The sequence below is a fragment of the Thermobia domestica genome, chromosome 6, assembly GCF_964235325.1.
Source record: "Thermobia domestica chromosome 6, izTheDome1.hap1.1, whole genome shotgun sequence".
Classification (NCBI taxonomy): domain Eukaryota; kingdom Metazoa; phylum Arthropoda; class Insecta; order Zygentoma; family Lepismatidae; genus Thermobia; species Thermobia domestica.
The window spans coordinates 95,316,546-95,340,714 of record NC_137459.1 but is presented as its reverse complement, the minus strand read 5'-3'; the positions used below and the strand labels follow the sequence as shown (position 1 = coordinate 95,340,714).

At 34.9% G+C, this 24,169-nt stretch overlaps 1 protein-coding gene across 3 annotated transcripts in view; it reads left to right on the top strand.

The window, feature by feature from the left end:
* Shal (Potassium voltage-gated channel protein Shal) overlaps positions 1 to 24,169 on the top strand; it is a 404,769-nt gene that overhangs the window by 347,148 nt on the left and 33,452 nt on the right. Inside the window, exon 5 of one of the 3 annotated variants that reach the window (XM_081761844.1) lies at positions 7,972 to 8,052. The exons of 1 other annotated variant lie outside the window; for it this stretch is intronic. In XM_081761844.1, the coding sequence (XP_081617970.1) occupies positions 7,972 to 8,052 (81 nt within the window). Of the gene's footprint in view, positions 1 to 7,659; positions 7,915 to 7,971; positions 8,053 to 24,169 lie in introns of those variants that run through there. One more of the 3 variants, XM_081761846.1, reaches the window with a different exon arrangement.

Here is a 24,169-nt window from a genome sequence, read left to right as displayed (position 1 = left end):
CAATTTCTTGTTCAATTCTTGATTATTAGCTTCCAACTTCTTATCGCCAGTCTTTTTATGAACCAGAAAGCATGGAAAAGCGCACTGGCTCTGACCTTTTTGAATTATTCTAATAAATTATCAAGAATAGAATCCAACTCCCTGTGGTAGGCTCTAGAGAAGGATAACCTTTTTTGCTAAAAGGAGTATAAAGAAGAATTGCATACTCAAAATTCTTAATCTGATCCACACGATTACCAAACACATTTGAAAATCTTCTAACTAATTGTTCCACATACCGTTGCAAGTCTCAATCCAACTCCGAGAGCTCAGGGTCCACTTGAATAGGAAAGGAGTGGACGTCTTCCGCTTGTAACTGGACATTGATGCAAACAAGCTCTTCACTCTATGCATCGCATTTGCTGGAATCCTCCGGATAAATCGGCTGACACCAGATGTTGAATGCATGCATAGTTTCCGGATAGAAACCATCATCTCCCTAGAAGATTGGGACCACTGCTTACAACTTGGAGCACCCTGCGATCATTTCAATTTCCAGTATTCCCCGATAATGCTTCTGGACCACTTGAGTCGCCATTGCACATCTGGGACAGGACCTGATCACATTGACCGCCACTGCCGATTAAGGGTTCTTCTGCCTTTATGACACCACAGTTGGGATTGGATTCACTGCCGCTGTTGACTAAGGTTGGCTTGGCTGAAGTTGACCGCCACAGGAGGTCCAAAGTAGAGTGTAATCTACGACAGTCAATGACCTATGTTGTCTCTGGTTTCATTGGGACGTGACTGCTTTCTAAAGAGGAACAACTCCTTCCTAAAACATCACTTACCTCAATTGGACTAACTACAAAATAGTTTAACTTATTCTGATTAGTAACTACTTGACAAAAGTTCTTAAACAAGCAATCACAGGTTAATACAATTACTGATAAGACGAGAAGCAAAAGTCAAAACTATGCTCGTTGAAAGTCAATCACCACAGGGTATAGGTCTTTAAGTGAATCGAAGCATATCGTATCCTTTTAAGAAAAGTTTCTAACTAACAAGGTTTGCTTTCACACTGTCTCACTAACAGATAGTACCAAGTCACATTGTGCTAGCGATTTCTGTTGACACAAACAACCTATCAATTCGTACGTTGTACCCAAAGTTGTTCTGTTGCTCCAATCCCAATAGATATGTGGTTCTTTGAGCCTAAATTCTACATTGTTAAACGACGATATCCAGATGCTATATTGAGAATTCAGGTTTCAGAGTTAACTTTGAGGCTTCAGTAGATATTTGACTTGGAACCTATGGATCATGATGTGCACCTCATCACTCTAATAGAGATCTCTGTGATAATTTTCTGACTGAAGTTAGGTAAGATTTGAGATAATGTGTCCAGTCGGTAGGCAATTACGATGAAATGATATCAACGACTACGCCTATTTATCAGATGCAATGACAACTCATTTGTTCATGATGATCGGCTGTACTGGTAACATACTCATGCCAAATTGTGGATATTGTAGGCTGAGTCACATTTCCAAACACAAATCTTTGGTTTTCTAATTCTCTATGTCCTTATTTACTCATTCAAATCATAAGCAACACTTTATAGCGACTAGCTTGTTCATCAGTGTCCCTTCGTGAACATGTAACTAATGTGAGTACTATCTGTATGCGTGGTCCCATATCTCGATTTCTGATTAGGTTACTTGCCATTGATCCAAATCCGAATAGTACTTGGGAATAGTGTATCCAGTAGGTCCCACCTCAAGTAAACTCGCTATAGAAAAAGGACGTTAAATTCCAAATAATGAATCCGCACATTTTGTGACATATATTGCTGTTTTCAAATGTAGCTAAACATATGTAATCAGCAAACTTTACAAGAGTTGGATACATCACAAAACATGGGACGTGATTACGTGCGCACAAGAGACAAGTATAATATAAAATTATATATATATATTTCTATACACTTTGTCCATGTACCGAATCCAGTATATTTGTTACAATTTGGGGGTATAATAGTTCATATGATACAGAACAATTATCTTCCTTTTAACTAAAATTTAAAATAAAATCACACGTATTTATTATCAAATTGTTAACATGTTTAAAGCATATATTTTGTACAATAAACTACTTAACAAGATTGAATAATGTGGTAAACTATACTCCATTTAGAAATTATTCTTGGTTATCACTATGAAATATTTGTTGAATTAAGTAGGATATTAAGAAAGGATATTACAGAAAGAATAGGCTATAGAAACTCAGTTATTAGCTATATTATACCAAAGCTTAAATGTTTTTAATATTGCGTTGCTTTTATGCTCGAAAATAAACAGCGCTTATACTTAGACGGACATATTTACCCACTTTCTCAGCCTACCTAATTTTAAACGTATTCCCATTATATACAAATATTAAACCTCCCTTTCCATTTGTTACATAAAACAAACTAATCGCTACCCATGATCATACATCATGTATAACCTTACACTTCCTTTTTAATTTGAAATAAAATAGTATTTGTTTCTGAAGTATTTTCTAAAATTCTTCTGAAATGTCTCAAATGTACCAATAAAAAGTCACTATCTAGAAATCGGACTACAGTCTAACTTAATAATTATTTATTTATATTGTGCATATTGATAGCATAATCGTAACACTGTCACTATGAATCATGACATACACATCGCTATACTCATTACACATTAGAATTCTAGTTATTTGCCAATTAATTACTTAACGATTTGAAATATGTGATAAAATGTTATTAACGATCAACTATAAATAAATGATATAGAATTTTCAAATGATTAGTAAAGATGTTCATTGTTTCTTAAATTCAATTGCTAATTAAACATTTTTGTTTTCTTCACGTTAAGCAAACTATGAAAGTTTGAAACAGACGAACTTAAAAGCACTTGTTATATACGAGGTCCAAGGGAAAGAATCTCGTACTAAAGAAAAATAACTTTGAATAATAGTAGTTAGAATCAGTATCTAAAATGTTCTAATTATTTTACCAATATTATTCTCAAGATTGCCTCAGCAGATTTCAAGTGTTTTTAGTTTCCTTTATAACGCAATTTGAATTTCAGGATTAAAACAGCGGAACTTCATGTTCAAAATCTAAATATTGCAGCAGGATAACCGTCTTACCCGCTACACCATATCGATCCTATAAATTTTTAATATTGTTCTTAGCTACAAGCTTATTATGTATTGGTTTAGCTTCAATTATCCTTTAAGCAGCGTTGAACCGCTTTCCGCTACGATATATTTTATACGACTAAAATCTACTGGATAATATGCCTTGTTAACGTTTGGCTCTCATGATAAAAGGATTTTTTTAAACATCAATGGATATATCCCTTTTAAATAACATGGTACCTTATTAATATTTTCCATTTGTTTCGTAAACGTAGAGAAAGAGCTGCTAATTTATTCTCTTGGCTATGGTAAATCATACCTCCATGTAATGAATAGAAACTACACTCCCACATTATACATTGTGTAGTAGAGGAGTTTGTGATTGATAATGGATGTACCCAAATTTTCCATCTTCAGTATTGAACACGACCAGATACTTGCCAACAAACTTCGTGTGTTTGTGTGTGTAGGCAATATGAAGAACACAAATCTTGTTTGCGTGGTAAAATTGATACTAAGTGATCGATATTCAACCATTTAATTTTTAAAATATTATCTAATACTAAGAAGTTTTTGATCATCCTTTGACTTACTATATTATAACTTTATTATATCAAAGGTTACACAACTCATTTGTCTATGATTTTATTTAACCTTCATTCCTCTTTCTCCTTTCTTTCCCATTGTGTTTGAACTTTTCTTGTAGGGTTCGTCTGCCGCAATGGTAGATGCCACATGTTTCTCTATAGATTAGTGTGTTATTTTCTGTATCTCTAGTTGATATAGAGAGGAGACAAAACCGCAAAGATGACTGTTGCTTTCTGAATTCCAATGTATCTTCTTTCCTTATTTCACTTCTGTTTATTTTTACTTGCAATATATATTAGATATATATACTAGAAATTCTGTGGCCGCCTAACTAAATTTTTCACTTTTGTGCATGGTGGCCATATTGTGTTTTGACCCCACTCACTTTTCGCTTCTTATTATATGCATTTTTAATATTAATGTTTCTATTTATATCTTGAAAATCTCATGAGCATTATAGCACCCACCTGCTACAGCTGAGATGAAATTTGCATTTTCAACAAAGAGAAAACGTTAAAAATAGTTTTACTTAAATACGTACAGTCAAGTAACCACAAAAGTGTTTGTCGTTTTGTAAATTGATTTGAAAAGCACAAAAAAATAAATGCACTACAATACTAATAATCGCGATAGAAACACATTGTACATTCCTTATATTATTTTCTGTTTCTATATTTGGTTTTAGATATTAAAAGTTAATAGCTTCTACCGTCAGAATCAGACACCTCGCATGTTAAGTATTGAATAGTTTGTTTATTGTAGAATAAATTATTCCTAAACTGTAATATAGGATACTACAATGTCTTACGTACAAAAGTATCAATAACATAAGAAAGTCCATACATTAATTTAAATAAAGCATTTATGATGCAATACAGCATTGTCTTCTCACATATGCTTTTTAGAAGGCTAGAACTTGAAGTGGCACATATCAAAGGATCAAAATTTATAACTTTCGTAAATGTTAATGCGTTTAGACATTCACATGTGTCACAGAGCATGATTTAGTGTGGATTATATGACTTCCACTTGCACAAACGATGAAGAATACACTGCTCATCATGAATTAAGGAATATATATACGTATATTATGGAATGAAATAAAACGAAACAAAAGTGGGTGTATAAGTATTGTTTGCACATGAAAATTCACTTCACATACCCTATGTATCAACCAATCCAATTAAGTTAGGAACAATTTGGATCTTTTTATAAAGTGAGGATTTTCAGTGTTTGGCCCACAAAGTAACCGATTGTAGGAAGAAACAAAAGTGTCCCGCCAAGCAAATTAGAAGATGTTATCATGACAGATGCCAATACACGTTTTACAAAGCAGTTGCACCGTTAATATAGTACAAAATATGCTTAATTGTTGTCTGGGTTCATTGATAGAGGACACCTCTTATAAGATTTCCTCGGCCTCGTGACAGGACAGAGTCAATCATATGTTACACACGACATCCCTAATATGTTCAATTCGATAAATTTCAGTGACCCTGCTAAGTATTTCATTCTTAGAATATGTTTTTCCTCAAGTGTTGCTCAAATAGACACCTCTCTACAAACGTTCATTGTTGTATTGCAAAACAAATCAGCTGCAAATTTTCTGTGGATCTAACATGTCACCCTAATATCGTTGAAGGGTTAGAGTTCTATGAAGGTGCCCATAGAGTTTTCCAAGAATGATGTCATCCCACACACTCAAAATGCTGTATCCTTCAACATCTACCGCTTTCAAGATAACATGTATATTGATATTAATCTATAAGGATATGTTTTCATTTCTTGTAAGAATGGTCTTTCCCTACAATCAGTCCTAAAACGAAACCGCAACTCATCAGTAAAGGCACAAGCTTCAACTATTGATAAGTGCGCCTTACGCATGCAATGGCTCATTGTAAGATGTATCTTCTTAACATGGAGATCGCCACTTAGACGCACGTTACGGTCTCCTGCCATCTGATTTTAGTGTAGTCGATTACGAACGTAAGTCTTGCTAGCAGATCGTCCATTGCCAGAGTTAATATTTAGGTCTGTACTGAAGACTCGAATATACAATCAGATAAATTAGTCAATATTTTCCAGTACTACACACAATTCATTTCAACTATGAATAGTGATACCAGTTGGGCTATATGAGACATATTCCCCAGTTTGCTTCCATGTAGTCACATCAGCCTCTCTTAACACTACTTAAATCTCCCCACAGAACACTACAACAATTGTTGTCTTGTTGCCATAGCCCATCGTTCTGACTCAACAGAACTCTCCTATAGACTGCACAAAATGTCAGATTTAACTGTTTAGTGGTTTCATGTAACTCTCTTAGAGAACAGCGCTAAAATTGTACAGTGGTAGCATCTGTATCACTTCTTTTTGGAGTACATTTGGAAATCCGTCAATCGTACTTTCATAATAGGTCCTAACTTAAAGTGTTTTCTTAGGTTTGTGTTCTGTATGACTTTCTTTTTTTTTGACGAGCAGTGTACTTCATAGTAATGCATATTCACGTTAATGCTACAACGCTTATCTATAATGTAGGATTGCAGTGCCACAGAGGAAATTGAATGACTTCTTGTAGGTTGATTTGGAGTTTAGCGTCTCGTTCAGCATCGAGGCAGTAGCATAAGTCGAGAACCTACGGCTTAGCGTGGAATCCATACCACACAAATTCCCGCCGGTTATCGAACTCTGGTCTCACGTGTCGAAGGTGCATATGCTAACCATGTACCCACGAGTGAATTATACTTTCCTAATCCTCATGATAAAATTATACACGCATATTATCTACGAATGCGACAAGGGTTTTGCAAAGATTGATAGTGTTAATTTATATGTTCATGACATTGCTTTCTCTGTCTATATGAGAATTTTGAGATTGTAAAACAGTATTGCTTTTGATGTTTGTCATGAAATTGTTAATGCTGAAAAGTCCACTATTCAGGGAATGAATATTTTTTTAGATTATCTCAGATGCATTATGTACTTCAAAACTATGTTTTCTTCTGCCGTTCACCTACGAAGAACTTCCCATTTCATCTTGCTTTAAGAACTTTATTATGATTATCAGGTCACACTAATATTATGACAGGTCTTGTCTTCTAAATTATAATCGGATTAACTACTGATATCAACAACAAGTCCGGAGATTGTGCTTCAGCGATTGATTTTCACCTGACAGAGGATAGCGCGTTGTGTCGTCGATTAGTGGACATTACTAAAGTGCCGGAAATACAGAATACTAGATTTCTTGTAGAGTTGAGATGTATATTGAAGAGCTCTGTTTGAATACAAGCTCGTAAACGACAAATTATTTTGTGCTTACATGACAATTTATTAAAAAATCAATATTATACATATTTCTGTAGTTGAATGTTTGCAAAATAAAGAAATGGTGTGTTTCACTTCTAAGGTAGAAAATTAATGTAGTAATAGCAATTTCAGAATAAACAGTAGAAAATTGTTAATATATAGAAATATTTAACGCGAATTTATGTTTCTCTTATAAGAGTTAATTATTCTTACCTCTTTATGTGGAAGAGTTAAATTTAATGTTAGTATGTTCAAATAAATTCGTAGTTGAAATAACATAATTCATAGTTGAAGTAACAATTCGGAAGAGTTTGAATAATATTAATAACAGTAACAAGTGTCTTCACATCGTCTTATTTCAGCTTCATTCTTGTCTTTCTTTCTATGTCAATATGTATAAATTGTACTGCCTTATAATTGTTTCTGTTTCTTTGTTGTATTGGTAATGTCAACAACTAATCACTTTTTGGCTTCTTGACTAGTAAGCTACACTAACCAACTGAATTAGCTACTCGCATTAAGTTTTTAATCTTACCTGTAATTGCGTGTGCCTCCCACCTCCCAGCGGAGTCTCTCATTGCTCTCTGAGCGGCCCTCCCTGTGTTTCAGCCGCCCGGCAGGCAGTATATTCCCGCCGCCACAGCTGAACAGGGCGTAGATGGAGACCAGTCTGGAGGCGGCATGGACGGCACTTGTCTTGTTGAGGCCTCGTTCTGATTTGCCCCCTTCTTCTTCTTCTTCCCTCCTCTTCTCGTGCCCGCCTGCAATTCATCGACCGCGTCTCACCCAACGTCCACCAATCAACGTTCGCCTGCTCGCCCGCTCAACCAATCATCTTCGACCGTCGTGCCTGCGTGTCTATGTGCCTGCATGCCATTCTGCATGGTCCGCCTGCCCACTCCTGTGCATGATGCCATGAAGAGCATCCCATTCTTGGCCACGAGCCCGGGCAAGGACCGGGTAGTTCTTGTCTATAGTGACAAGATTGAAGTACGAACTAAGGTAAATAACTCCTCATCATCATATTTCAAATCATTTTTGTCTATATATTTGTGTAGATATTTATATATTTACCTGTGTAAAAAGCAGTTTTACTTATATATATATATATATATATATACATATGATTCTCAGGGTAACTAAAGAATCATTAATTGTTAGCCTCATTACAATAAAATATCATTATTTCATTTACTAATTATTATGCTTTACGCTGTGCATGACTATTGTTGTTATATCTACTAATTGTTAGTGATATAATATAGCACATATTTTCAATAAGAATAGATTCTTCTTCTATCTAGTGCCTTTCTTGAATAATCTGTCTTTTCTTTCTTCTGTATCTTGCTTCACTTTCTTAATATTTAGTTATGTAATTTTAAACGTAAATACATATAAGATGCAGTAAATATGTATATAGTAGACAAATAGTTTGGATAGAATACTAGTTATTTGCTTTCAGGTGCTGGTACATTGCAAAAATTATTAAATTTATTATCTGTAGCACTACAAAAATTTCAGTAATTCACGTGCGACAACACAATGTATATAATTGTTCAATCACAGTAATTGATCATGCTTAGCTTTCACTGCAATATAGGTAATGTTAAGAGAGATCAAGTAGAAAGATAGCAGTCTATTATCCAACCAATCGGCACATTATCCAACTAAAATCGCATTTTTTTGATAATTTTCAATAAATTACGTAGTTCAAGTACAAGTCATTTGCAGAAAAATGTACTATGGATCAGTAAACAGTGATGTTTAAATGTGTGTATGAATATTACGTTCTTAAAGAATTATAAGGAAAGTATAATTCAAAAAGTTCCATTAAATGCAGTTTGTCTGTTTTCTTATTATGGCAATTGAAAATAAATTTCGTGCGTGTTGGTGCTGATAGTTCTCGATACCAGTTATTTTTGAAGCCTTATTAGGATTAAGATACGAAAAACATCTATTGTAACTTTTATGTTAAACCAGATTTCTTCGCAAGCTATTTGTTTTTCTTCTCTCGATGAATATGATTATCCCTTGAAATGTTTGCAAAACTCAAATGACTAGCTGATTCGGACCTGATGCAGGATCCAGGTAATCCAACAGGATGGAATATCGTAAGTAAATTTCTTCTTAGTAAGTGAAGATTCCAGAAGTAGAAAGTCTTCTCATAAGTATGTATATTTCTACTAGTATTAAACTGGTACATTGATGTTAACATTTTCATCACTTATAGAAGGCATAGACCAATCGTCTCTAAGATCCAAGACCTTCTACTTCTGCATATCATTCCTTAAATTCGTATTAACTTTGTCTTACAAAGGTAGATTTTAATTAGTAGTTGAGCACCGGTATTTTATCCAATTAACCGTGATAATGATTATATAGCATGATAGTTGTATCCGTTCACTTGCAACATATTAAAATGTGTTTTCTTTAGAAATGAGTGTTACATTTATATATGGTGTAACCTAAACCATTCAAATCAATAGGTGTGGTCAGTGCGAAATCTCAATGTAATAATTATGTGTGAAATTTAGTATTTGTTCTGATTTAGTTACTAGTGTAATATTACAATGCATCACTTATATCAAATATTGGAAACTGTATGTAGAAACAGCTACGACGTTTTAACATGCATACAGTGGGTTGGTAATGAGTAGGTAAACAGTGACACTAAGGATTAGTTATGTTTGTATGTTGATAATTGTTTTTTCTTCAAGTACACTTGATTCATATAGGCAATACGCTGTGTGTACTTATATGTTTCCAATCGAAATACTTGGACCAGACATATGGCTTCATTTACCTGATTATTTTACACTTAGAAGGTTCTAATATTTATAATATTATCGTGCTATAAAGATATGTACAGTTATATGCATTACAATATTTCAAGCTGAAAAGTTAGATTCCGAGTATTTTTAAAATCTAAATAGCACAAATATATATTAATATTTTATTCACTGTTCTCTAAACCTTCTGCATCGGTCTTTACGCATACAACTGCACTCATAGTTTAGCTATACTTAAACTTTTTTTCGAACTTTTCACTCACAAATAGTTCTTAGTGTGTGCTAACGAACCACTAATGTATTGTTCTTTTAGCACTAACGAAATTGTAGCACTGATATTGCTTTAATCAAACGCTATGTAAGAATTTGTCATATACTTGCTCTAGAATCTTGCTATTGTATACACGTAAACCATTGGCCAATACAGTTGTATGGTTAATATGTTTCTTTAACACTGGAGTGAAAGATTTCTTTTGTCCGCCTTCCATTACATAACGAGCTAAACACTTAACATGTAAAACAAATCCGTTTACATCACTTGGCTGTAAGTGTGCTTGCTCACTACAAATGTGTAAGTGTTTGACACGAGTTTATGTTACATATAAATAACTTAATGTATTTTCATACATATAATAGTTACATTTTCTTCTCCACCATCGATGTTTGCTGTTCGTTAGAATTATTCTTGGTATCAAACTCAAAACGTGGACCCTTGAAACAAGTGCTTATTCAAAGATTGCAACACAAAATGTATTGCATATAAAAACTTTTATGAATGTATATTTTGGAACTATTATATAATTATTTCATGAAACTGTGCTCAATATGAGCCAGAAACAACTAAATAATTTAAGAACGTTTTCACTAAAATTCACTCAAGAAAACGCAACTTCCAAGGAAATGAATTGTGTTAGAAACGAGTATTAAGAGCAGCCATTCTCTGGACTAAATCCATACAGCTTTCCAAGATCTTATGTTTCTAATTCTCTATTAGTTTGGTTGATTTATGAGTGATTATTTCTGAAAGTGTATCCATGAGATAAGCTCCTATATTTAAGACTTTCGTCGTGAATTTTCTACTCAGATAGTTAGTTTTTCTCTTTAGAAGCAACCATCAAAATACTACATTGTTTGAGTGACAGCGGTAACCACACAGTGTAGTCAAATGTCTTTATTAAATTGTATTACGGTGTGGTGTTACATAAATATTTTTGATCGAACTACCGGTAGAACAATTTTTATCGCTAAGTTGAATTTTAAAAGTAAGAAAGTGAAAATACTTATAAACATTTTGACAATCATTCTGAGCTCTTTTAATTAGAAACTTTGAGAAAGTAACACGTCAGTAAGTGGTCGTCTATTTACGCTTTCTACTTACTTCAATTGCTGAATACCATCTTACTAGATTTTCAAAAGAAGCGATTAACTATTGTAAGCTTTCTAAAAATTAAGACGTTTGTCGTTACTAAAGATGAATTATAAAAATTGATTCTGGCTTTACTACATGAATCGATTAAAGCAGATAATTTCTTCTGGATAAGGCCGTTCTATGAGACAATCAGCATATCAATGTAAAACATTCATTTGCATTATAACCAAGCCTGTGAAGCAATATTAATCAAACTATCATTATAAGTACGTTTATGAACTTGAAGAATATATTAGGTATTCATTCTTCAAGAGCTTCACATTGATTCCATTGATCCTATAACAAAATGTAGAAATAAATGAAATATCTTATACACATTTTTCGTATTTTCCGTTTATTGGAAATGCGAAATGAGGTGAAATCAACTGCGAACTAGTAGTATGTTCATCCTTATCCTTTTTTCCGTAATTATCTACAAATAATTTGCTTGTCACATTTATGGTCTTAATAAATTGATGAAGATATGTTCGGAGCGGTAATGAGTCTGGCAATTCGTATTAGTGGCATCTACTAACCACAAATGTCGAAAAGATAGTTATTCTGCTTGAGAAATCTCATAGCAATTAAATGTGTCTTACTACAGGGGATATCTCATAAGTTTTGTTTTTCATACAGGCTTTGTCTGTTCCCAAGGTAACGCATCCTGTTCTTGTTAATACATTGTTATGAGAAGAAACCACTCTGAGACTCAATCTTTGTTCTTTTTTAATTATAATGCTACAAGATCCTTTATGTCTATCAATTATTTTTATAGCAAGACTTTCGTCAACTAATCATTCTTACTGTGATAGAAAGAGCGCTTACGCACGTGTCAAAATTCCCTATTGGAATCCTGAATGAATTTTATACTTATTTTCATTTTCTTGCGTTTTAAGATCGTCTGTGAGATGGACATATATCTGAGTCCATGAATGATACCACTCCATGATGAATCCTCTAAATTGTTTTTTTTTAATCTAAGATTTATACACTACTTTAAATTTTCGTAGATAAGTCATAATCGTAGATCCAGTTAGGTCATATATGAAACCTGCATATAATTTCCAGATTGATTGGTGTTACATTGAACTATACAGTTGAGTCGGGTATACTACTTGCTTCTTATTTAGATGTTAAAGTCTTCTGTTTTAAATGATCATGTGAACTCGATATAGTGTGATTACAGAAATTCAAGTTTAAATCTATTTATGCTCCCTGAAAAAGTAAATAATCTTTAGCAATTACGTAATGTACTCACCATTCAACTTATTGATGTTTGGTTTGTTTGGAAGGATATTCTTGACTGACAAGGAAAGTAGCAAGGGCTCAATGTTTGGATACATGCTGAGTTTTTCTTGTGTATTCTCTTATTACATTGCTGAAAAAAGCATATATATGACCGTTAGTGGGATTTTTTAATCTTCACTTATTGTAGGAACAGTGTTTAAATTGTTTCATATGTATTTAACATTAACTATGGAGCTACAGTGTTATTACTATCTTTGCTTGGGTGCGCTTGAAGGAAAAGGAATAGAGTAAGCTTTCCATCTTCATGTTCTTCTTCAACGGTTTATGAGATAGTCTGATACTTTGTATGAATACGAGTATATTTAAATGATTATGGAAAAGCTTTGTTTAATGCCCTAGTCAGTGGAGATAAACTCGTACAATTTAGTTATTTGGTGATTATAAGTACGGAGGTGATTCACGTCATGATTGTTTTCAGAAATTCATTTATCTCGTTGGATATAATGCGTTTGATATCTGTCTTATTTCTTATACTGATCGTTGTTTGTGTTTTTCATTGATATTGTGATTGTGTATCGTGATTTGCTGGTTGCGTTTTACTCTCTGTTTGTATGAGTTTGGAGTGTATTTTGTTGTTCATCTGCTTCTGGATGGAGGTTTTCTTTTACTGGTGTTTCCTAGGGTCACTAGGTCTTCTATTGATTCCCTTCTTATAGTGTATCATTATCAGTCGCTTATATGTGTTTCGAAAAGTCCTTGCTGTAATGAGCTGGTGTGTGATTGATCTTGTACGAAGATTAGCAAAGTTTATTAGCCACAATATTATTCTTTGTGAGGGTGGCCACATGTGTTCGGACAAAACACAGTTGAACTAGGGGACCTATTTTTAACAGTTCCAATAAGGTTTCCCACGAACTGTACTGGGATGTCTCAAACTTATGGCAAACATTTCTAGTAATATGGTCATTACTAATAGTTCTGTTTATTTCTTCAGAATCGTAAGAAAGAGATTGTTTTGAGAATAAAAAGTGTGATTTTGCTTAAACTACAATAACATTTGAATTGTTACGTCTTCCTTGAGTGCACCAATATATCTTTTAACTAGTACCTCCTTTATTATGTGCATATACTCTAACTTGAAAATCTTGGTGCAGAGCTTCTTTATTCATCCACTCGGTTTGATCACATTGAGAAAATAATATTTGGTGCTTTCATTTGTGTTCGTATGTGTGTATTAGGGTCAAGCGACAAAATAAGATTTTCGAGTATCGAATCCTAATAGAGCTCAAAAGTTGCATATTAAAGTGCTAATCAATGGAAAAATAATGAAAAAATCACACGTTTGATCCTCAGTTCGCGCAAACGACCTAAAATTTGAACAAAAATGACAAAAACACCAAAATTTACCTTTACGCAAGAAATATACAATATTTTTTTTTATTTCTATAGCGTCTAAGTACTTTATTTTAGTTGTGTGAGGTCATGTTTGTTAAAAATTCGTTGATATGAGTGATTTTATACACTTTATTTTCATAATGATTTTCCAGCTCTTCACCCATTTTTCAATTTTTTTTTATTAAATGGCCCAGAACTCACCATGAGGAGGTGGCTGCAATTCGAGTTCCACCCACACTTTAACCATCCATCCTACAAATTTTCAGGTTGCGGATCGAGGAGAAGGCCTCTAGATATAGAGGTTAGCTGCGAATATACTGAATAAGCAGTCGCGGACAGCCAACAAGGAGTGGTCCTCCAGCTAGGGGGTTTGGGTAGGGCTAACAACCTCATCCTGTAAAAAAAAAAACACTTGTTCAGAAACATTCACAAAAGCCTCGGACAAGGACTGATAACTTGGCACGACCTCAGCAAAAGAAAATGGACATGAGATTTGGAACATGGAATATTAGGAGTCTTTATAGGGCAGGCGCGTTAAAATCCGTAACGAGTGAGTTAGAGAAATACAGGATGGATGTAGTTAGTTCAGGAAGTTAGGTGGGAAGGAAATGGATCTGTGAACTCCGGAAATTTTACGTTTTTTACGGGGAAGGAAATGAAAACCACCAGTTAGGAACAGGGTTTTTCATTCATAAACGTATATTACCAGGAATTAAACGGGTTGAATTTGTTACTGACAGATTGTTTTAAATGTACATGTCCCAACTGAAGATAAGGCTGACGATATAAAAGACAGTTTTTACGAAGAAGTGGAACGGATATTTGACCAACTCCCGCGATACCATATGAAAATTCTATTAGGGGATTTCAATGCGAAGGTAGGACGAGAGGATATTTTCAAACCGATTATAGGGAACGAAAGTCTGCATAAGGAAAGTAATGACAACGGTGTTAGACTCGTGAACTTTGCAACATCCAAAAACCCAATCGTGACGAGTACAAAATTCCCACATTGCGACGTTCATAAATACACTTGGACATCACCAGACGGCAAAACACATAATCAAATTGATCACGTTTTAGTAGATAGAAGAAGGCAATCTAGCATAATTGATGTCCGGTCGTTTAGAGGGGCTGATTGTGACACTGACCACTACCTGGTAGCAGCGATAATACGAGAGAGGTTATCGTTGAATAAAGGTAATATCCACTGTCCGAAAACGGAGAGATTCAATTTAAAGAAATTAGAAGAGAGCCAGGTAAGAGAGAAATACCAGATTGAAGTTTCGAATAGATTCTCGGCTTTAGAAGATTCGGAATGCACTAGTGTTGAGGATACCTGGATTGAAATTAGAGATAGCATTAAAATTTCAGCAAAAGAAAAATTGGAACACGCGGAAATACGCAGGAACAAACCATGGTTCGACCAGGAATGCGTAAAACTAGCAGAGAAGAGAAAACAGGCAAAATTACACTGGCTACAAAATCCGAATGAAATAACTACACAAAATTTCGCAGATATCAGGCGGGAAACTTCCAAAACTTTTAGAACAAAGAAACGCGATTTTCTGAAAGCTAAAATTAAGGGATTTGAAGATAATAGTAAAAATAAAAACATCCGGGACATGCATAAGGGAATCAACGAATTTAAGAAAGGCTATCAAACTCGTGCTTATATATTAAAGAAATCTGACGGTACAGTTCTCACTGACACGGATAGCATCTTAAATAGGTGGAAAGATTTCTTTGACGATTTGCTTAACACGCAACCAAAAACTAGTGTTCGTGGAGAAAAGGAGATACACACCGCAGAACCGTATATTCCAGAACCCAACCGAATAGAAGTAGAAACCGCTATAAAGAAATTAAAGAAACACAAATCTCCGGGTGTAGATGAAATTCCGGCTGAGTTAATTTTAGCTGGAGGCGAAAACTTGTGCTACAAGATACACAAACTCATTCTCCTTATCTGGAACAAGGAAGAATTGCCACAAGAGCGGAAAGAATTAATCATTGTTCCAATTCACAAGAAAGGCGACAAAACTGACTGTAATAATTATCGAGACATTTCTCTTCTGCCAACATCCTATAAAATACTTTCAAATATTCTATTAGCAAGAATGACCCCATACGCAAATGAAATTATTGGAGATTATCAGTGCGGATTTAGACGAAATCGATCAACTATCTACCAAATTCTTACCATTCGCCAAATACTCAAAAAAAAGTGGGAATACAATACCCCGGCACATCAACTATTTATTGATTTTAGAAAGGCGTACGACTCTGTTAGGAGAGAAACATTATACAGCGTTCTTACAGAACTTGGAACACCGAGAAAGCTAATTAGATTAATTAAGATATGTTTAAATGAATCCCAAAGTAAGGTCCGGGTAGGAAAATTTTTGTCCACGAGCTTTCACGTCGAAAATGGCCTGAAACAAGGAGATGCGTTGTCGCCATTATTATTTAACTTCGTTCTTGAATACCCTATAAGGAAAATCAAAGATAGCAACCAGGGCCTAGAGTTGAACGGTGTTCACCAGGTTATGGCATATGCTGATGATGTAAATTTAATAGGGAATGATAGGAGAACAATAGAAAGAAATGCAGAGATCTTATTAAACGCTTGCAGGGACATGGGTTTAGAAGTAAATGCAGAGAAAACTAAATACATGGAAGTGCGTCGGGACCGGAATACAGCAAATTATGGACGCGTTAAAATATTAAATAATACTTTTGATAAAGTGGATAGTTTCAAATATCTAGGATCAATATTAACAGACGAAAATCATATTCACGGAGAAATTAAATGTCGACTAAAAGCAGGGAATTCGTGTTACTATTCGGTTCAAAATCTCTTGTCGTCGCGAATTTTGTCGAGGAACTTGAAGCTTAAAATATATAAAACGATAATCATGCCTGTTGTTCTGTATGGCTGCGAAACATGGTCACTTACTCTGAGGGAAGATCATAGACTGAAAGTATTTGAGAACAAGATCCTGAGACGAATATTCGGACCCAAGAGAAACGGGAATGGGGAATGGCGGAAACTTCATAACGAAGAACTACACAATTTATACGGTTTACCCAACATTGTTAGGATCGTCAAGTCTAGGAGGCTTAGGTGGGCGGGTCATGTAGCTAGAATGGAAGAAAGTAGAAACGCTTTCAAAGTCTTGACTGGAAGACCAATCGGAAAACGACCATTAGGAAGACCTAGGCGCAGATGGGAGGACAATATTAAGATGGATCTCGCAGAGATTGGAATACAAAGTAGAAACTGGATTCAGTTAGCTAAGGATAGAAGTCAGTGGAGAGGTTTTGTGAACGCGGCATTGAATCTCCGGGTTCCATAGGCCATAGAGTTGGTTAGTTAGTTAAATTATATTTAGTCAAGGACGTTGTTTTAAAATTCAATTTTTTTATTCAAATTTTGCATTGTGAGTCTTGAGTGCAAAGTTGATCTCATGTAGCCATCTCTGTTTTCTTGTCCGCACGCTTTTCTTACACACTCTGTAACAAGTTTGAGAAGTCAAACTCATGAGAAGATTTGTCATGCATGAGTAATAAGATGGAGGGAGGAGGTAACAGCTTACATTTTCTCCTATCTATTACCTCACTGCCGTTAGTGGCATCGCAATTTATTGAAGGTGTCAAAATTCTAACATACCCCCTTCGGATCTTGATTTCTAGCTTCTAGCACTCTCCTAAACCCAACTCTTGAACGTGTTATCTCTCATCCACTGTCATAGCCAACAATATGTTCTCTGGATGACAGAAGAACGCGTTTCTCTCAATCACAGGATCAATGATTCTTATGATGTTGTTTGGCAAATGTCTCGTTCTCTAAGCTACCCTCAAAATATGTTTAGATTTGTATTTCACTGACTGATATCTCTTTATATCGAACCAGACAGGGGCATATGTCTTTATAATGTAGAGGCACTTTGAGTTTGTTTGTAGGAGTTGTTTGAGAAGCATACAAGCGTATGAGTGACTGAGAGGTCCAGGGTCTCTTATTGCAACATCTGGAGCACACTGCCCTGTTTCAATTGCTCTGTTTATGGCAGCTTAATAAAGTTTGAAACCACGGACTCAGTCAACTGATAGATTGGAGACAATGTAAGCTGTCGGCCCCTCCAGTGCTCCAAAGCTTGACAACAGAAACTTATCCCTTAAGCATGACAACTCTGCACATAAGCTTGACTTCTTAAATTTCCCATGCCATACTCAGGAAGTTGAGAGATGTGTCAAACTTGTCACAGAGCCTGCAGAAAAAGTGTGCGGACAAGAAAACAGAGATGGCTACATGAGAGTAACTTTGCTCTCAAGACTCACAATGCCAAAATTTGATAAAAAGATACCTGAATTTTAACACAACGTCCTTGAATAAATTAACATAATTTAGCACACCCTAATTGGTAGGATGTTTGGTTAGTTTGAGGGTGGAACTCGAAATGCAGCCACCTCCTCATGGTGAGTTCTGGGCTATTTCATGAAAAAAAAATAGTTGAGAAATGGTGAAAAACTGCAAAATCATTATGAAGATAAAATGTATAAAATCACTTATATTGACGAATTCTCAACAAACATGACCTCACACAACTGAAATAAAGTACTTAGACGTTATAGAAATAAATAAATATCATCTGTATATTTCTTGCGCAAAGGTAAATTTTGGTGCTTTTTGTCCTATTTTTTCAAACTTTAGGCCGTTTGCGCGAACTGAAGATCCAAAGTGTGATATTTTTTGTTATTTTTTCCATTGATTAGCAGGTGAATACGCAACTTTTGAGCTCTATTAGAATTTGATACACGAAAATCTTATTTTTTCGCTCCACCCTAGTGTGTATGTATGTATGCGTTTCGATCTTGTAGAACATTACACCAGCTTTGCATATTATTTACTATAACCACGTAAGAATCTAATCGCTGAGCAGAGGAAACCAAAATTTATTATAAAACATATCGTGTAACAGTTTCGCCAACAAAACACTGTGGCTTCATCAGACAAAATAATCTAAAAAGAAGAGACCACAATGTTTTTAGACATAAATATAAGAAGAAGGGTAAAAGGATAGTTGGAAAACTACTCGTATCAGAAAAGTTGCATAACGGATAACTAAAGAGAACTACTCAACGAAAAGAAAGGCATGAATGAGATAATTAGATAGATGAACAGTGAGGAAGGAAGAGCGAAGAAAGGTATAAACATATTCCACTAGCAGTTAGAGGAAATGGATACAATAAGAGGAATTAGGAATACAATAGGAGAAGAGAGACCAAAAAGGAGCAAGAGAAAATGAAAGTAGAACACAAAAAATGGAAGAAGACAAAACGAAAGGGAAGAGGAGAAGAAGATAATGTAGGGGGTAGAAACTATGGAGAAGATACAGGAATAATAAAAACCACGCTGAAGAATATGGAAAATATTTCGACGTACGGAAAAGGAAGAAAGATGTTACTGGGGATACAAGGAAAAAGAGAAAGAAGAGAGGAAGAATACATGAAAGTAATGGTGAAAAGGGAATAATCTATGGGAATCTAGTGCAGTGAATCTAGTGCAGTTTGGAGAAATAGGATAGAAAGTAAAGGTGCGAATTAAAGTATATAAGAACAACGCTAGGTTAGAAGGAGATAGAAATATACTCTACAAGCACATAACAAACACATGGCATGCAGTTTATTGAAATGAAGTATAGATGCTAAGCTATGGAGACAGAAGGATGATCACGAAATTGAAAGATACACATTTCGTTGAAACGGAAGGTGAAAAGTTATGAACTTGAACTCAGCAATTAAAATTGATGAACAGTAGAATAAGCTATCAGGAAGCCTTAGGAGATAACTCTTTATTTGTTAGTTTTATTTTGTGAGTTCAGCATAGTTAGTAATTACTGCATTGTTGAGTATATATGTATTCAGTCTGACCAAGAGTGGAAGAAAGTTTAACAGTATTTCGTTTCTTTGGTTTGTTTGTGGATACTGTAAAAGGATTCGCTGTTAGCTACTAATCAGATTACAAGGCTGCATTAGATGTCTCGTAGTATTTAATCTGGTAATGCTCATAGTGTATGATGAAGCCAAAGTGTTTAGTTGAAACTGTCTCAATATATTACGTTTTATAAGAAAAGTCGGTTTGCTATGTTCACGCTCAGCTATTAGCTTAACCAAAATGTTTTGTAAAATTCCAACAAGACAAGAAATTAGGATGTTGCTTTTGAGTAATCTGTGACTGTGTCTAAGTTTGAATTCGATATTCCTTGGAGACTCAAACCCTACCAGGTGGACACCACTTCGGATGAAACTAGTGGTTCGGATTCCATTTTTAACAGAACCGACTTTGAGGGATTTGCTATCACTTAAGGAACGAAATCACAATCTCACTACAATATAATTTATTTTTGGGTGTGAGGACTAGGCATATTTTTAATGGTTACCAGATGTATAACTTGTATTTCAATATACAAGAAAAATTCAGCTTAAGTTTGATTTGGTTTGGATTATAAACATTTATCTCAAGCTCGTAATGATGTAAATAAAATGATGTGGTGTTTCCAACAATTTAACACACTTGCAATATAAAATATAAAACAAAAACACTTAATAGGCCCCATACAACCTCGTGCACAAAATATTGAGGTTTACTAGCATCATATGTAAACTATAGTACAGATTATGTAATGTGGAGTTTAATTCCATTTAAAAAAACTATATTCACGTGATTTATATAGATATAATTTTGTAAGAACTCTAGTAAGACAGTAATACTTTTATATAAAAATTACCGAACTTCTCTAAAACATGATAATTGAAATGTACGTCCAAGTAGAAATCAAATAATGTTGCGATTGTGTGTTGGATTTACTTCGTCTAGTATTCATATCTCCAAAGCCTTCTCGACTTAAAATTAAAAATGACTGGTTAACTTTTACTTAAGAGCACGACTACGTATAGAGCTACAAAATCCTTAAATTATTCTTGTAACGTTAAGTTGGATCAGTAGCGTCATTTCAGATTTTGCTTGGGGGGCAAGACCCCTTGATATAAGTAAACCTTCGCGTTTTTTACTGACTTACTACTATTCTATTGATAAAATCTATATAAATCTCAAACTTAGGGAGGCAAATGCCCCTCCCTGCCCCAGGAAATGACGCCCCTGAGATGGATGCCCATATTCATTCAGGGTTTTAAATACGATAGATAGATACATAGATATTCAGAGCGTAGAATTCCTCTTCGCCGATTTTGGATGGCACATTGGAGATTACTCAGTTTTTCACAATACATGTCTATTGTAATTATTCATCCTGGTTCCAAAAAATCCACAAGAATCACACTTTTTTGGTCCGAAAACACGGTTGTCATGATTTTGTGAACTGGCGATGTTTGTTTGAATTTCTACGCTTTAGGAGAACCACAGTGCCACCACTGCACTATCGTTGATTCAACTCTCCAGTGGCGCACGATATTCAGGTTTCATCCTTTGCCACTATGCGAGGAAATAGATCATCCCCGTTCTTACTCCAGCAGGCCAAATATCACGTGTAGCTATCATTCTTTGCTATTTGTGAGCATGTGATCATTTTTGTCAGCCACCTTGCACACAGTTTGTGATCATGCAGATCGTCAGTCACATTCGATGTACTGCTTTCACAGATACTTCTGTAAACTCCTCAGAGAGTCCAGTTATAGTGAACTGGCTATCGGATCGCACCTCCTCCTTAAAACGTTCCACCAGATAGTCCATCAGAACACTCATTCTGCTATGAATATTTGAACCCTCTTACCAAAACTCTCTGCATCGTTGCCTGATATTTCGTTCATTCATTACTTCGGTCCGTAAATGGCACAGAACTCCCGATGGATGTCAACTGTATTCTGTTGTTTGGAATTCAGAAATCATTTGACAGGTTTCACTTTACATGTGGCAAGACTTTGTATTATAGCAGCCAATCCACCTTACAGCTTCTCGCAGGTATAGAACTCCACTCGGACTATTCAATTTATGTTCCGAGCAGAGAATATTAGGAGCAGAGCTTCTGCGCATGAAGAACTTCATCAGTGTTGCCAACCCTACGAAAAAAATTCGGCTCTTTTGTTAACTTGCTATATATGAAAAGCTTTAGATAGATAGACAGGTAAATATTAAATCGGTTATGAAATTGTATGTGAATATAGACATAGTATTAACACTACCAGGTGTTGAGGAATTTCATGGTTTAGCTTCGAAGATTTTTATCGTATCCTAGAAATTTACGTCAAAAAATTGCTAAAGTATATTCTTCCAAACATAAAATAAATCAATAAAAGTTGTGTATTTACGTAGAAGTTATAAACGTCATAATCACAATCATAAACACAATTATGGTATTAACAATCAGTCGTTGAAGTGTTTCATGGTCAAGCTTCAAAAATCATTCTTAAAGTCTCGTGAGATTTCCTCAAAACCACTATGCAGGTAAGTTCTTTTAATCAAGAGAAGAATCATCAAAATTGGAGCAATTACGTTGAAGGTATCCATGAAACCACACTTACTCAAGTCTGCTAATTACGTTTTTCACACTGCACTGGTTGAGGTGTTTCATGGTCTAGCTCCGAAGACTATCAACACATCCTAATGAAATTTATATGATACCACCGGGAAGATATTCCAATCCATCCATGTTATTGCCAACTCCACGTGCATGATATAAACATTAACAGAAGCAGACGGTGCCTCGTAACCATGGCATCAACATGTGACCCGAAAACGACTACGCCGTCACCACAAACGAGGATCAACAAGGACTCATGAGGATAGGATATAAAACACGCCGCAGCACCTTTGGCGGTGTCAGTCAAGTTTTGGCTGGTAAACCTCACCTCCTCTTCTCCAACTGCAACGGGCAGGAGAAACTCTTTACCCACACTCAAGCTGCTACGGACAGGGGAAATTCCTACCCTCTCAGTCGACAAACTGAGATTTCTTGTCCAGGCTGCTGTGGGGACGGACATCCTACATAGTGCACCTATTTTTCAGCTGCTAAGAACAGGAGAAATCGCGACTACATATTTTATTGCACATTATTAAGGAACATTAGAAAATCTTATACAGCTCGCTCTTCTGTAAAAACACTACTATAACTTGTGAAAACATGTATAATTTTGTAATAAACGTTATAGTTTTGTAACGAGATCAAGGAACTAAAACTATGTACTATAGGCTCTACCGAAACCTAAATAATATTACAATATACTTGTTTAAAAAAAATCATTAAAATCGGTGCATCTATGTTGAAGTAATGCGTGAACAATCCCACAATATATATAAACGAGTTGAATTAAAAACCACCTCCATGTTTCAAAGTCAGTTAAAAATAAGAGCTTCTATGTTCATTTGAGAGAACAAAATATATTTGAAACACGTTTCGATTTTGTAAAATTTTGAACGAAATTATTATCATCTGCAGCAGTCTATCAATTACCGTAGCAATACTGACGATTGAAGTGTTAACTATGTGCACTTCCAGTGGCAAATAGTGCTCTTCTTTGTGGTTGTAGTATTGCACCAGCCTTAATTCACTTGAAAAACAAACATAAGTAGCAATATAATAGTGAGGCGCGTAGCAAGCATGTAGCTCTATTCACACATCATGTACGAAAGAAACAAACTCAGTTCTAAAAAAGTTCTTATACAAACTTGGCACTCATTTATTTAAAAGTTTGCATCTCGAGTTGCCTTTAAGATAGGGCAAGTACGACCAAATTCGTGGTATATTATATGTTATAATAGTAATTTTATCTTGAAATTCAGACTACGGTTGTTCGCAATTTATCAATTGTCTGCCTTTATTTCGCAATAGTGCTGCCTAACTTTACAACATTACCTTTTATTATTGATTTTATTATATATGTTATGTTTTGTATGTAATCCAGGCAATAATGCATATATTATATATGCAGACACACGGATATTTCCTATGTACCATACATTTGTACTACACATTAAACGAGCATACATTTGTCTTGTCTTTCAAATTAGGTAATATAAAAAATAGCTACGCAAGATAAATTATTCAAAAATAATATGCCTCATAAAATACACAGTTCACAGTAGGACATAAGAGAGAATCGTGTATACTTAACGAAATAAACAATACAGACCTCATAGAAACAATATCCAGCATATATTACAGCAAGTGAGAAATGAATTATTTCTTTGAGATAAATGCCTGTCTCCCCATCGTTCCTTATTTCCTTCACATCATAGAACTCTCAAGCGTCATAATTAGAG